Source organism: Hyperolius riggenbachi, chromosome 10, assembly GCF_040937935.1.
Source record: "Hyperolius riggenbachi isolate aHypRig1 chromosome 10, aHypRig1.pri, whole genome shotgun sequence".
Classification (NCBI taxonomy): Eukaryota; Metazoa; Chordata; class Amphibia; order Anura; family Hyperoliidae; genus Hyperolius; species Hyperolius riggenbachi.
This window is the reverse complement of record NC_090655.1, coordinates 237058395-237072051: the sequence shown is the minus strand read 5'-3', so window position 1 is coordinate 237072051 and position 13657 is coordinate 237058395. Positions and strand designations below refer to the sequence as shown.

The 13657-nt window shown below is 44.2% G+C and overlaps 1 protein-coding gene across 3 annotated transcripts; it reads right to left on the bottom strand.

The window, feature by feature from the left end:
* Window positions 1-1777: 1777 nt before the first annotated feature.
* LOC137536452 (zinc finger protein 300-like) lies at window positions 1778-13651 on the bottom strand. Of its 3 annotated transcripts, none has more exons than XM_068258656.1 (4): window positions 13530-13651; window positions 13087-13184; window positions 12701-12977; window positions 1778-3556 (listed from the first exon to the last, which is right to left on the bottom strand). In XM_068258656.1, the coding sequence occupies exons 1-4, from the start codon at window positions 13612-13614 to the stop codon at window positions 2586-2588; spliced, it is 1431 nt and encodes a 476-aa protein (XP_068114757.1). In that variant the 5' UTR covers window positions 13615-13651; the 3' UTR covers window positions 1778-2585. The 3 variants fall into 3 exon arrangements, with proteins under 3 accessions (XP_068114757.1, XP_068114758.1, XP_068114759.1); XM_068258657.1 differs by having other exon boundaries at window positions 1778-3553; XM_068258658.1 differs by having other exon boundaries at window positions 13087-13180; window positions 13530-13615.
* Window positions 13652-13657: the final 6 nt, after the last annotated feature.

Here is a 13657-nt window from a genome sequence, read left to right as displayed (position 1 = left end):
CCCCACATATGAAGTGTGGCAATCACTACACATATGAAGTGCCTCAGTCACCCCACATATAAAGTGTGGCAATCACCCCACATAGAAAATGCTGGGGGACTACTGCAGGAACCTCCCCTCCTGTTCTCCTCATCACTGGTGGGCCAAGCCCTAGTGGTCGTGACCTGGTGGGCACCAGGCAGCAAAGTAGTCCATCGTCCGCTAGGGATGATGGCCCATTACCTATTACATATTACCTTTTTACACAGACAGTTGCCAACACAAAAAAAAAACCAGTTGCTGCCAATTTGAGTTCTGGAAAGGTCTCCTTGCTACATCCAGGCAGGGATATCACAACGTTTACAAAGAATACAGCAGTTCAGGTAAACAGGAGTTCTTTCATTTCTAGTTAGAGCATTCAGAGATTCAACGCATTTTCTTTTAGATATTGTTTTAATAAAAGAACAATACATCAGTGCAGAAATATTTACAGAAGAAGAAAAATAAATATTTATTAAATAACGTTTATACAACAGAAATACATTATAAAAGAATAGGAAATTACAGATAAAAAGTACACAAATATGCACCCGCTAGGTGTTAGTACAGTGCAGCATATGGATTACGTATAGATCGGTCCAGTCTGATAATGCGGAGTCACCAATTTTTTGCATTGCTTTTTGGTAACAAGGCTTTTTAGTTACTTTCAGTCTCCTGCAAAATCAAGTGGTTGTGATTCACACAAAAACTGAAGTAAGTGGTATATGGAGGCTGCCATATTTATTTCATTTTAAATAATTCCAGTTGCCTGGCAGCCCAGCTGATCTATTTGGCTGCAGTAGTGTCTGAATAACACTAGAAACAAGCATGCAGCTAATCTAGTCCAATCTGACAATAATGTCAGAAACACCTGATCTGGTGCATGCTTGTTCAGGGTCTATGGCTAAAAGTATTAGAGGCAGATGATCAGCAGGACAGCCAGGTAACTAGTATTGCTTAAAAGGAAATAAATATAAATAAATAGGCTATATGCCTCTCACTTCAGTTGTCCTTTAACCAGGCGCTCTGTGCATCGCTCACAGGTGACAATTAATAAAGCTTCTCCATCCAATCACAGCATGAATGTTCTGCCAGTGCTCCGTTCACCAGGACTCCTCTGAAGCCTGATTAGTTGGCTTTTGTTTACACCATTCATTACGTTGCTGCACAAGTGATCTCAGGCTGCCTCGAGTATGAAATGTCAGAGCCTTTCATTCAGACTAATGCTGCAGGTTTGGAATGGGGGGGGGGGGGGGAGTTTCAGGGTTAAATACTTACTTGATCAAACATAATTGGGACTCAGGAGATGCTCCGCCCCTCTCCTTGGGTGCGCAATCACAGCTGTGTTTCTGAAATCTGGCTAAGCTTTTTGGAAACCTCCACCTGTGTTGCCATGGCCCGCCCCCAGCTTCGCAGCCATCAATTAAATTAGGCTGAGGCTGCTGAGCTGGGGGCGTGCCGCAATGCAGATGGGTGTGGCCAGAGCCTCGGACATAAATTTGAAAAAAAAATTTGCAATGGCTGCAATTCCGACAGAAAAGGAGATTCCGCTACACCAAATGGCTGGGTGAAAAAAGTCTCCATTTATTGTCACATCAGTGGATACAAAGGTTAAAAGCTCACGCGTATCGGAGCTCACAGCTCCTTAATCATAGCTATGATTAAGGAGCTGCGAGCTCAGATACGCGTGAGCTTTTAACCTTTGTATCCACTGATGTGACAATAAATGGAGACTTTTTTCACCCAGCCATTTGGTGTAGCGGAATCTCCTTTTCTGTCGGTTGTATGAGTTCCATGGATCCCTGACTCCCTTTTGGCTTGCTGTAGGTGGTTGCAGCGGTCCTCTTCCTTGTTTCCTGGCTGCAATTCCGAGAGGGTCAGAGCGATCACCTGTCAGGACAAATTACCTAGCATGAGGTAAGCATTTAACCCTGAGACTAGGATTTAACCACACATGTGCTGCTTTCCACTTATCTGTTATAGCAACGGAATGCAAAGTCACATGTTTTCTGGTATAGTATCAATGACATGTCCGTTTCTATGCACACTATGGATATAAGGACGGCCACAATGGATTGTACATCACATCCATTGTGACTCTCGGCGCAGTGGGAACCCAGCCTAAGGCGGAGCTTTGCATTCCACTACCGCAAATTGACACATTCAAAATGGATATATGTGAACAGATCCTGTAAATAACATGGGGCCCATCAAAATGTCTGTTTCCAGCAAAAAGTCTATTATCTAGTTTAGTGTGAGCCTACCCTGAATCATTTACAGCATCCTCACAGACTAACGGTCGCTCTCCCGTGTGACTTATCTGGTGTGTAAGTAGGCTTACTTTTTCACTGAAACATTTCCCACACCTTTCTGCACATTTCCCACACTCTGAACAAGAAAAAGGGCGCTCACCTGTATGACTCCTCTGGTGTGTGAGAAGTTTACTTTTCTTAAAAAAACATTTCCCACACTGAACAGGAATAAGGCCGCTCACCTGTGTGCTATTTTTAATGTATAAGATCACCTTTTTGAATGTAACATTTCATTTCCAACACTCCGAAACAGGATTAAGGATGTTCACCTGTGTGATTTTTCTGATGTCTAAAAAGATCTCCTTTCTGACTGAAACATTTCCCACATACTGAACAGCAAAAAGGACGGTCACCTGTGTGAACGCTCTGGTGCCTAACAAGTTTACCTTTCTCAAAGAAACATTTTCCACACTCTAGACATGAATAAGGCCGCTCACCTGTGTGTATTTTTTGGTGTGTAACAAGATTTGATTTCCAAAGAAAACATTTCCCACACTCTGAACAGGAAAAAGGCCGCTCACCTGTGTGTGTATTTTGGTGTGCAAGAAGATGTCTTTTCTCATGGAAACATTTACCACATTCTGAACAGCAATGTGGACGCTCACCTGTGTGATTTTTCTGGTGTCTAAGGAGATCTCCTTTCTGTGTAAAAGATTTCCCACACTCTGAACAGGAATAAGGCCGCTCGCCTGTGTGAACTCTCTGGTGTATAAGGAGATCTCCTTTCTGAATGAAACCTTTCCCACATTCTGAACAGGAATAAGGACGCTCTCCAGTATGACTTCTCATGTGTAACAGAAGCTCTGATTTCTGAGTGACACATTTCCCACACACTGAACAGCAGAAAGGACGCTCTCCTGTGTGAATTCTCTGATGCACACGAAGAGAAGTTTTCCGAGTAAAACATTTCCCACACTCTGAACATGACCATTGCAACTTGGGTGACTGCTTTTTCTGGTGCGCAGAAAGTGATGCTTCAGGTTTTCTGCATTCCGGATATGCTAATCTTTGATATTCTGTATGTGTGGCATGATGTGATGTACAAGAAGATTCCTGCAGATTAGATGGATCTGTTCCTCTATCTGTATTCTGACCCCTGTGTTGTGTATTTCCAGTCATGGAAATTTCTTCTGTAAAACGTTGTGTGACACCATTATCTTCTGCTACATCATCCAGATGTGACCTATGAGATTCCATTATATTGCTCTCAACATCGTCTCCCCCTGCTGGAGGAAAATTATACCATTATATTTTGTGTAGTCATAGATGTGGCACAAACAAACTAGCTATGGGATATTGTGGAACAGTGATGTCATTCATAGGTCATGTAATGGAGATGTACCTTTCATATGGTGTACAGTATCTCCTCCTCATTTGTTGGCACTATGATGTTATACTGAGGAATGGAGATGGACCTTTCATATGGTGTACAGTATCTCCTCCTCATGTGTTGGTGCTATGATGTTATACTTAGGAATGGAGATGGGACTTTCATATGGTGTACAGTATCTCCTCCTCATTTGTTGGAGCTGTGATGTTATACTGAGGAATGGAGATGGGCCTTTCATATGGTGTACAGTATCTCCTCCTCATTTGTTGGCACTATGGTGTTATACTGAGGAATGGTGATGAACCTCTCATATGGTGTACAGTATCTCCTACTCATTTGTTAGTGGTAATTACTTTTTGGCCAGATCTGTCACAGTGGCTGACCACTGCTACTGCACAAAAGAGAAGGTTATCTCACTACCGAAATAGTTTGTGCAGGTAAACATAAATTTTCACACGTTGCCAAACCAGGCTTGACCCTAAGGCACATAAAAAGTTTAGTAAAACCACTTCCCTATATAGCAGTCTTGCTGCTTGGACTGCTATAGGGATATACTACACAATGGATTGTGTCATAGACAGTATTCAATTTCTTTGGGCTGGAGCATATGCCCACAAAGGTCAGATCGGTGAGTGTTTCTGCAGGGGTCTTTGCTGATCCCCCCCAAGGCACAATGTGCTTAAGTATTGGGGTGTAGCTATCCACAAGACTCTCACTTTGTTTGATACTGAACCCCCTGGGTAAAACGCTGAACAGCAATCAGTGTCTGTCTATGCAACCATCTGTCAATGCATCAACTTGGTCCATAAGTATGCACCCAGGCTAATACATGACATATATCACAGTAAAGTCCCCATAGGGGACACAATTGCCTTCATGGAAGGTAGCTGGGTGGGAAATTGTTCACCACAGGGTGTGTGAGCAGTGCAATATAGATGCCCAGATAGTGTCACTCAACAATTGTTTCACCTCATGAAAAGAGGCGTCGTCAGGAGTTTGTGATACACAACATTCATATATTTACAATATAATACAATATATACAGCCCTCCACCTGACCAACAGAGATTCACCCAGCACCACGCTCAAGTCAGAGCTGAGTGTGTTATCAGACAGGACGCTTAAATAGCACTGTTTCCCCTACGCCCCTCTTAGCCAACTCCTCCCCTCCTGTATACACCTATGCTTGCTCCCCTCTCAGCTTGCTGAGCGCATTTGTCGGCGCTCTGTATACCTTAAACCTCCTCCTTCGTCCAGTGTATATCACTCTCATGTTTTGCCGGCGTGTGACGCCATTTCCTATGACGGCACATCCGTCGGCCGTGTTGTGTACGCTGATTGGCTGGCCAGGCTGGATTGAGTAGTTGCTCACTTGTTGTCATGGCAACCCATACGCCACGCACGGAGGCTTTGTTTACCTCTCGTGCGTGTATCGGGCAGTGCTCTTGCGATTATCGTATGTGCCCTATACAGTATTTATACCCACCTGTGCTGCTTCTACGCATCCCCACTAGACCTGCCAGGTAACTTCAATGCGGACATTGCGATGCTAATACATGCTTGTCATAGCAGCCAGTATACAGTGCACAGGGTTAAAAGCAGGGCTGTGGAGTCGGAGTCGTGGAGTCGGAGTCGTGGAGTCGGGCAATTTTGGGTGCCTGGAGTCGGAGTCGGGAAAAAAATGCACTAGTAGTGTATGTGATTGGAGGCACATGTGAGGACTAGTAGCACAGTGTATGTGATTGGAGGGACATGTTAGGACTAGTAGCACAGTATATGTGATTATAGGGACATGGTAAGACTAGTAGCACAGTATATGTGATTGGAGGGACATGCTAGGACTAGTAGCACAGCATATGTGATTGGAGGGACATGCTAGGACTAGTAGCACAGCATATGTGATTGGAGGGACATGCTAGCAGGGCTGTGGAGTCGGAGTCGTGGAGTCGGGCAATTTTGGGTGCCTGGAGTCGGAGTCGGGAAAAAATGCACCGACTCCGACTCCTAATGAATTTGTAACTGTAATTAAAATAGAAAATATGATAAAATGTTCTATTTCTCAGATAATAGTCATTAAAAATAATGTATACATACAGTATATATACAGTAATAGCTGTGCTTAGTCCACAAAAATGAAATAAACCAATCAAAATTAGTTACTTGTGCTGCTTCAATAAAGCAGTCCCCGTATTTTTAAGGTCAGATATACACATCTGATTGTGACTGTATATATGATGTGTACACAGGAATCTCTTATATATACTAAATAACATCTATGCTGTAAGAATAAAGCCTGATGTGTAGCTGTGTCACTAATAGAGATGGTCAATGCGATGGAAATAATTCTGCACTGATGCTGATTTATGCAAATGTATGCACTCCCTTTGCTGATGAAATCAAATAATTTGATATGTTGTTAATTTGGTTTGGTGACTACAAATTAAAGGGTACCTGAGACGGATGAAAAGTAAAGTGTTATACATACCTGAGGCTTCCTCGAGCCCCCTTCAGGCTAATCAGTCCCTCGCTGTCCTCCACCACCCGGATCTTCTGATATGAGTCCTGGTAATTCAGCCAGTCAGCGCTGTCCGGCCGCATGCCGCTCCCACAACCAGGAACATTCTGCACCTGCGCAATAGTGCTGCACAGGTGTAGTATGCTCCCGGCGGCGGAGTGTGTGCATGCGCACTACGCCAGACTGGCTCAAGTACCTGGACTCATAGCAGAAGATCCAGGTGATGGAGGAGGACAACGAGGGACTGATTATCCTGAAGGCGGCTGGAGGAAGCCCCAGGTATGTATAAAACTTTAATTTCATCTGTCTCAGGTTTACTTTGTTACACAGTAGTACTATACTCTCCATATGCACTCTCCACAGAGCTGCAGGGAATCCACTGAGAATGCTGTGCACATTGAACACAGAGGTGTTGTCTGTCACCCATAAACCTTGTTCAGATTGTGCATGAAGAATGTGTAATAGAGGAAGAATCTCCTCATTCCCCTGCAGAGTACCTGCACATTATTCTTACATGTACCCACAGTTACATTGCCTAGGGCCTGATGGATGTTCTTTGTTCCGGCCTGTACCTTTTACAAGTACTCTTACCAAGGACTAGTTTTAGTCTAAAGGGAATAAATATAGTAGTCTACATATCCTTCTCACTTCAGTTGTCTTGTAAAATTCCTAAGCGTTGGCAGTTAAGAGACGAATTTCATGTTACATACTTTTAATCAACAAAATTGTAATATGCAAATTAGAGGAGTCGGAGTCGGAGGAATCCTAAACTGAGGAGTCGGAGTCGGTGGATTTTTGGTCCGACTCCACAGCCCTGGAAAAGATCACTCATCCGTATCTAGATCACTGTCGGTGCGGATGGTTGGGACTTCGATTGACACACATGTACACTTGACAAAGGTTTGTCACAGTCTGTAAGTATATACAGAATCTGTGACATGGAGACCCTGATAAGAATATAGCTTTGCTCTGGGTCTCTAATCATGGACATTTGTCAAATACCAGCTCCGCCAGCCAGTGGTACCCTGATTAGGAAAGATGGAATGAGGTGAGTATTGTGGGAAAAAGGGACCGATAGGGGGAGAGGGGGGGGACCTGCCACATATGAAGTGCATTGAACTCAAAATCCAATCAGGAACAGAGCCGGCAGATATTATTAGAAACTTCAGGTATCCAAAACTACATTGCTAGCTAGCCTGGATGTCGAGGCATTATACAGCAACATCAGACATGACCTCGGCATCCAGGCAGTACAATACTTCCTCAGATCTAGAGGTGTACATTTGAATGCCCATTCTGACTTTCTACTTAAAGCCCTGACTTTTATCTTGACCCACAACACGTTCATGTTTGATGACAGGTGGTACCACCAGCTCAGGGGCAGTGCTATGGGGACGGCGTGTGCCCCCTCATATGCAAATCTGTTCCTGGGCTGGTGGGAAGACACATGTGTCTTCAATGAAGACCTACTGTTTTTCACATCACATATCTCCTTTTGGGGAAGATTTATCGATGACGTGTTACTTCTGTGGGAGGGGCCAAAAGATCTTTTTGTGAGTTTTGTGGAATTACTAAACACCAACAAAATAGGAATGCACTTTACATTTGAGATTGACCCGAACAAAATTGCGTTCCTGGATCTGGAAATTACAAAGGATATGGAGGGCTCCCTCAACACCAGAATCTTTAGGAAGGAGACAGCTACAAATGCCTTACTTCACTGGGATAGTGCCCACCCCAGGTCTTTAAAAGCAGGTATCCCAGTTGGCCAATTCCTAAGGGCAAGGAGAAATTGCTCGACCGAAGACAGTTTTGAAGAAGAAAGCACACTCCTGAGAAGTAGATTTGAACAGAGAGGCTTCCCAGAGAGAGTTATTGAAAGAGCGTACACAAGAGCTAAAAGAAGTAAGAGAGGACACCCTAAGGGATAAGAAACCACCCCCAGCATCAAAAGAAACATCTACAGTTAGGCTGATAGGTTCCTTTTCCAAACAATCGCACCAAATCTATGAAATTATGAATAAATATTGGCCCGTCCTACATCAGGACAAGGAATTAACAAAACACCTATCAGTCAAACCGTCTATTACATATAGACGAACTGAGAATCTGAGGGACATGCTAGTCCATAGTGCATTTTCTTGCAACAAAGAGGTCAGGACACATTTAAACTGGTTACCACCTAAGCCTAGTGGGTGTTTTAAATGTGGCCACTGCAAGGCCTGCCCATATGTAGCAAAAAAGAAGGACTTCTGGGCAAAAGCTACAAATAGGACTTTTACGACCAGGTCCTTTGTAAATTGTAATACTCGAGGTTTGGTCTATGCAGCCACATGTGAATGTGATCTGATTTATGTGGGGAAAACGACGAGAGCTCTGAAAGACGAGACCTCAGTTGCAAAACACATGAATGAGCATCACCCCTCCGATCCACTCAACATCTCCTTTTGGGGGGTTCAGCAGTGGAAACAGGGCAAGAGAGGTGGAGATTTAGATAAAAAGTTGCTACAGCTTGAATTAGCATGGATTTTCCGATTGGATTCTGTAGCCCCAAGGGGCCTCAACGAGGAGTTCTCTGTCAAAGGTTTCATTTAAACCTTTCTCTGAGCTTGCTGACAATAATAGTGCTCTACTGATGCACTCTGCATAGTTGGCATAGACTAATTCATATTTTCTACACCTTTTACCTATAGGCAATAATGTCTGCCGGCTCTGTTCCTGATTGGATTTTGAGTTCAATGCACTTCATATGTGGCAGGTCCCCCCCCTCTCCCCCTATCGGTCCCTTTTTCCCACAGTACTCACCTCATTCCATCTTTCCTAATCAGGGTACCACTGGCTGGCGGAGCTGGTATTTGACAAATGTCCATGATTAGAGACCCAGGGCAAAGCTATATTCTTATCAGGGTCTCCATGTCACAGATTCTGTATATACTTACAGACTGTGACAAACCTTTGTCTAGTGTACATGTGTGTCAATCGAAGTCCCAACCATCCGCACCGACAGTGATCTAGATACGGATGAGTGATCTTTTTACCCTGTGCACTGTATACTGGCTGCTATGACAAGCATGTAGCAGCATTGAAGTTACCTGGCAGGTCTAGTGGGGATGCGTAGAAGCAGCACAGGTGGGTATAAATACTGTATAGGGCACATACGATAATCGCAAGAGCACTGCCCGATACACGCACGAGAGGTAAACAAAGCCTCCGTGCGTGGCGTATGGGTTGCCATGACAACAAGTGAGCAACTACTCAATCCAGCCTGGCCAGCCAATCAGCGTACACAACACAGCCGACGGATGTGACGTCATAGGAAATGGCGTCACACGCCGGCAAAACATGAGAGTGATATACACTGGACGAAGGAGGAGGTTTAAGGTATACAGAGCGCCGACAAATGCGCTCAGCAAGGTGAGAGGGGAGCAAGCATAGGTGTATACAGGAGGGGAGGAGTTGGCTAAGAGGGGCGTAGGGGAAACAGTGCTATTTAAGCGTCCTGTCTGATAACACACTCAGCTCTGACTTGAGCGTGGTGCTGGGTGAATCTCTGTTGGTCGGGTGGAGGGCTGTATATATTGTATTATATTGTAAATATATGAATGTTGTGTATCACAAACTCCTGACGACGCCTCTTTTCATGAGGTGAAACAATTGTTGAGTGACACTATCTGGGCATCTATATTGCACTGCTCACACACCTTGTGGTGAACAATTTCCCACCCAGCTACCTTCCATGAAGGCAATTGTGTCCCCTATGGGGACTTTACTGTGATATATGTCATGTATTAGCCTGGGTGCATACTTATGGACCAAGTTGATGCATTGACAGATGGTTGCATAGACAGACACTGATTGCTGTTCAACAATTTACCCAGGGGGTTCAGTATCAAACAAAGTGAGAGTCTTGTGGGATAGCTACACCCCAACACTTAAGCACATTGTGCCTTGGGGGGGGGATCAGCAAAGACCCCTGCAGAAACACTCACCGATCTGACCTTTGTGGGCATATGCTCCAGCCCAAAGAAATTGAATACTGTCTATGACACAATCCATTGTGTAGTATATCCCTATAGCAGTCCAAGCAGCAAGACTGCTATATAGGGAAGTGGTTTTACTAAACTTTATATGTGCGTTAGGGTCAAGCCTGGTTTGGCAACGTGTGAAAACAAAAGAGAAGGTGTTAAATATTACCCAGTAATGTCTTGGAGAACCAGAACCACTAGGAATCGTATATAGGGACATGATTTCCATATTCACTCACTGATTGAAGTGATACATGGAGGTAACTTCCTGCTCCTCTGTTTAGGAAAGCAAAACTCAAGTTAGATTTAAAGTGCCTATAGATGTAGTGATGTATGGGCAGATTTTAATAAAAGACAGATCTGTCTCTGATAGAATCTGATTGGAGAGAGATCTGTTGGTTGCCCGTACACTGCAGGCTGATTCCCAATTGATTTTTAGCATGAAATCTTTCAGGAATCAGCCTTGTGACACCGCCTTCCCAACCCCAGCTAATGTCCCCCAAATGTTATATGTGACCCCGGTGCCCGTGCGTGAAAATACTTTACCTGTCCACTGCTGCAAGTTGTCCGCTGTACTTCTGCATTGGAGCCCCTTGTGGCAGCAGATGTTATAGCACGTGGAGCCTGTGTGTGACTTTCCACACACACCTCGTGTGCTGGTTTGGCGATTTGGGGACGACCGATGCAGAGTGTTGGCAGTACTCTCACCTGTCGCATGTCCTCCTATGTCCCAAGCTTTACATGCTTTTAAGGTCAATACAGACCTTGTAGCAGGGCCGTGGAGTCAGAGTTGGAACAATTTATAGGTTCCTTGAGTCGGTGGTTTCATAAACTGAGGAGTCGGATAATTTTTGTACTGACTCCAGAGCCCTGCCTTCTAGAGTGAGCTATAAGTCCTATTAGATGTGGACATGTTTTCTTCTTGTTTTTGTGGTCCAGGAAAGATGAAAGAAAATGATCTCTTGTGACTTCTGCAAACCTGTATTTACTTTAGGTAGAAAAATGGGGTCAGGTATAAAATGAATGAATGAATCGTAAAAAGTGCCATGAATGGATCTTAGATGAATAGTCTCAATCTCTCATTCTTTTCTCGATGAGGTAATAGAGGTGATGAAAACAACTTTAGGAGTAAGGTATTTTATTGAAGTCTCTATCAAGTGGTTCGAAATGGGCTTTCATTATTACGCAAGAAAGAACTCAAGGGGGGTCCACCTTAGAGGGAACTGGTCTACTCTTCTCCACATTGATCTGAGGAATCTCATAGTAAAATCATCCATAGCCAGCTTGATATCTAGAAAAGTAGAAAGGATGGCCACCTGAATTCAAAATACTGGTGGCATGTCCCTTATCTACTCCTTCCTGAAGCAAATACAGGATAACTGGAACACTTACATAGTTACATAGTTATTTTGGTTGAAAAAAGACATACGTCCATCGAGTTCAACCAGTACAAAGTACAACTCCAGCCCGTCCCCCACATACCCCTGTTGATCCAGAGGAAGGCGAAAAAAAACCCACAAGGCATGGTCCAATTAGCCCCAAAAGGGAAAAATTCCTTCCTGACTCCAGATGGCAATCAGATAAAATCCCTGGATCAACATCATTAGGCATAACCTAGTAATTGTAGCCATGGATGTCTTTCAACGCAAGGAAAGCATCTAAGTCCCCTTTAAATGCAGGTATAGAGTTTGCCATAACGACTTCCTGTGGCAATGCATTCCACATCTTAATCACTGACAAACCTTTTATTTGTCTCCATGAACAAAATACCTTCTAAGATCTTTCATGTGACAATCTTTTTTTTTTATCCCTTAACCAATTCAGGACCGCGTGTAGCTATAACTATGCCACCCTTGTGGCTGCTTAAGCCTGATGCGTCTAAAGACAGCTGAGCTCTGTACCTCCGTCCGAGGAAAATAATAATAATTAAGAAAAAAAAGATTTACTTACTTCCTGTGCCCTCGCCACAGTTCCACTGCCAGCCGGTGGCCTGGGGTCCCCTCCATTGCAGAGGCCAACCTTGCCAGGTCGGCATCTACTGCACCTGCGCAAGTACCACTCGCAATCGCACTGACGTGGTCTAGAGTGTTCTGTGCAGGCACAGTAGATGCTAGTTGGCATCTGTAATGCAGGGGACCACTGGACACCGGCTGGAAGTGGAGCTGCGGCAAGGGACATATCGGCTTCCAGGGGCTGGATGGTAGCCCCATATAAGTAGATCTTTTTTTGAAAAGAAAATCCTCCCATTTGTCCTTTAAAGGGGCCAAAACCTCATGGTCCGAAAGGGGTATCATAATTCTTTTGGAACAACCTCTTTATCCGAGGTGATCCCTGTCAATGGAGTAGAAGGCCTGAGAGATCGGGTAATGATCCCTCACAGGTGACATTTCTTTACAGCAACCTTCCTCAGTTATTGACTTAATGTCACCAGTACATTGTCCAGTGTGCACATATTTGATAGAGAACAACATTTTATTTAAAAAAAAAAAAAAGAGATTTACCCCAGCTTTTTAGGTCTTCGTCTTCCTCTTTAATTGTCCTCACGACGTCACCTTCCTTGGTAGACTGCTGATCACTCATCACATACGTCTCCTCTTCTTCCTTTATAATTAACGTCATGATGTCACTCTCCTCTATAGACTGCTGATTATAACCCTCAGAGATCTCCTCTTCTTCCTCTTTAATTGTCCTCATCATGTCCCCCTTCTCCATAGACTGCTGATCACCCATCACATATGTCTCTTCTTCCTCGGGCTTCATGTATCTCAGCTCTTCTGCCTAAATACACAAAATAGTAAAGCTGAAAATAAAATCTTCCAGGTGAAGAAGAACATAACCTCAGATTGTCTGAAGTCACTTCTAGCTCTAGATATCAAGTTCAACCTACCTGATAATGGTGAGGGGTGGTGAGATCTTCCTGTGGACAATCCCAAGAACAAAGAGGACCTGTACATCTCTCTGGTGGGTTTCTGTTACTGGATCTATCTGTAGGAAACACACACTGACTGAATATACTGTCTCTATGTGATTATCAGATGATGGAGGATCTAGGTCAGGCGTGGGAAAACTTTAAGCTGCCCGGGCCGCAGGCACTTACTGGCGGCATGTCACATAATGCCACTGTTGCCTTGGAGACCTGAGTCTGGAAGTGGCAATTAGGCAAGTTATCCCTCTTGCCACTCTGCAGGGAGGGAAGGGGGAGGACAGGAATCCGGACGTTACAGCACGTGTGGACCGGGTAGGGCCTGGGGCCGTAGCTTTCCCAGCACTGATCTAAATGGACCCTCCATGCTGCTCTCTCCTTTACAAAAAATAAAAGTCTCCTCTTACCTGGTGATGGGAAGGAAGGCTGATTCTCCATCATGGTGTCCTTATAGAGCTCCTTGTGTGCTTCTACATACTGCTCCACCTCCATCACCTTTCCTTTTTTTCTCTAGCTTACATTTCCTCTGATCTTC

Excerpts from the sequence above, each read along its gene's own strand:
- LOC137536452 (XM_068258656.1), bottom strand. The coding sequence starts at position 13,614 with ATGGAGGTGGAGCAGTATGTAGAAGCACACAAGGAGCTCTATAAGGAC. Across the intron at positions 13,185-13,529 it reads GCCTTCCTTCCCATCACCAG|ATAGATCCAGTAACAGAAAC; the intron begins GTAAGAGGAGAC and ends TGTTTCCTACAG. Across the intron at positions 3,557-12,700 it reads CGAAGACCTAAAAAGCTGGG|CAGGGGGAGACGATGTTGAG; the intron begins GTAAATCTCTTT and ends ATTTTCCTCCAG.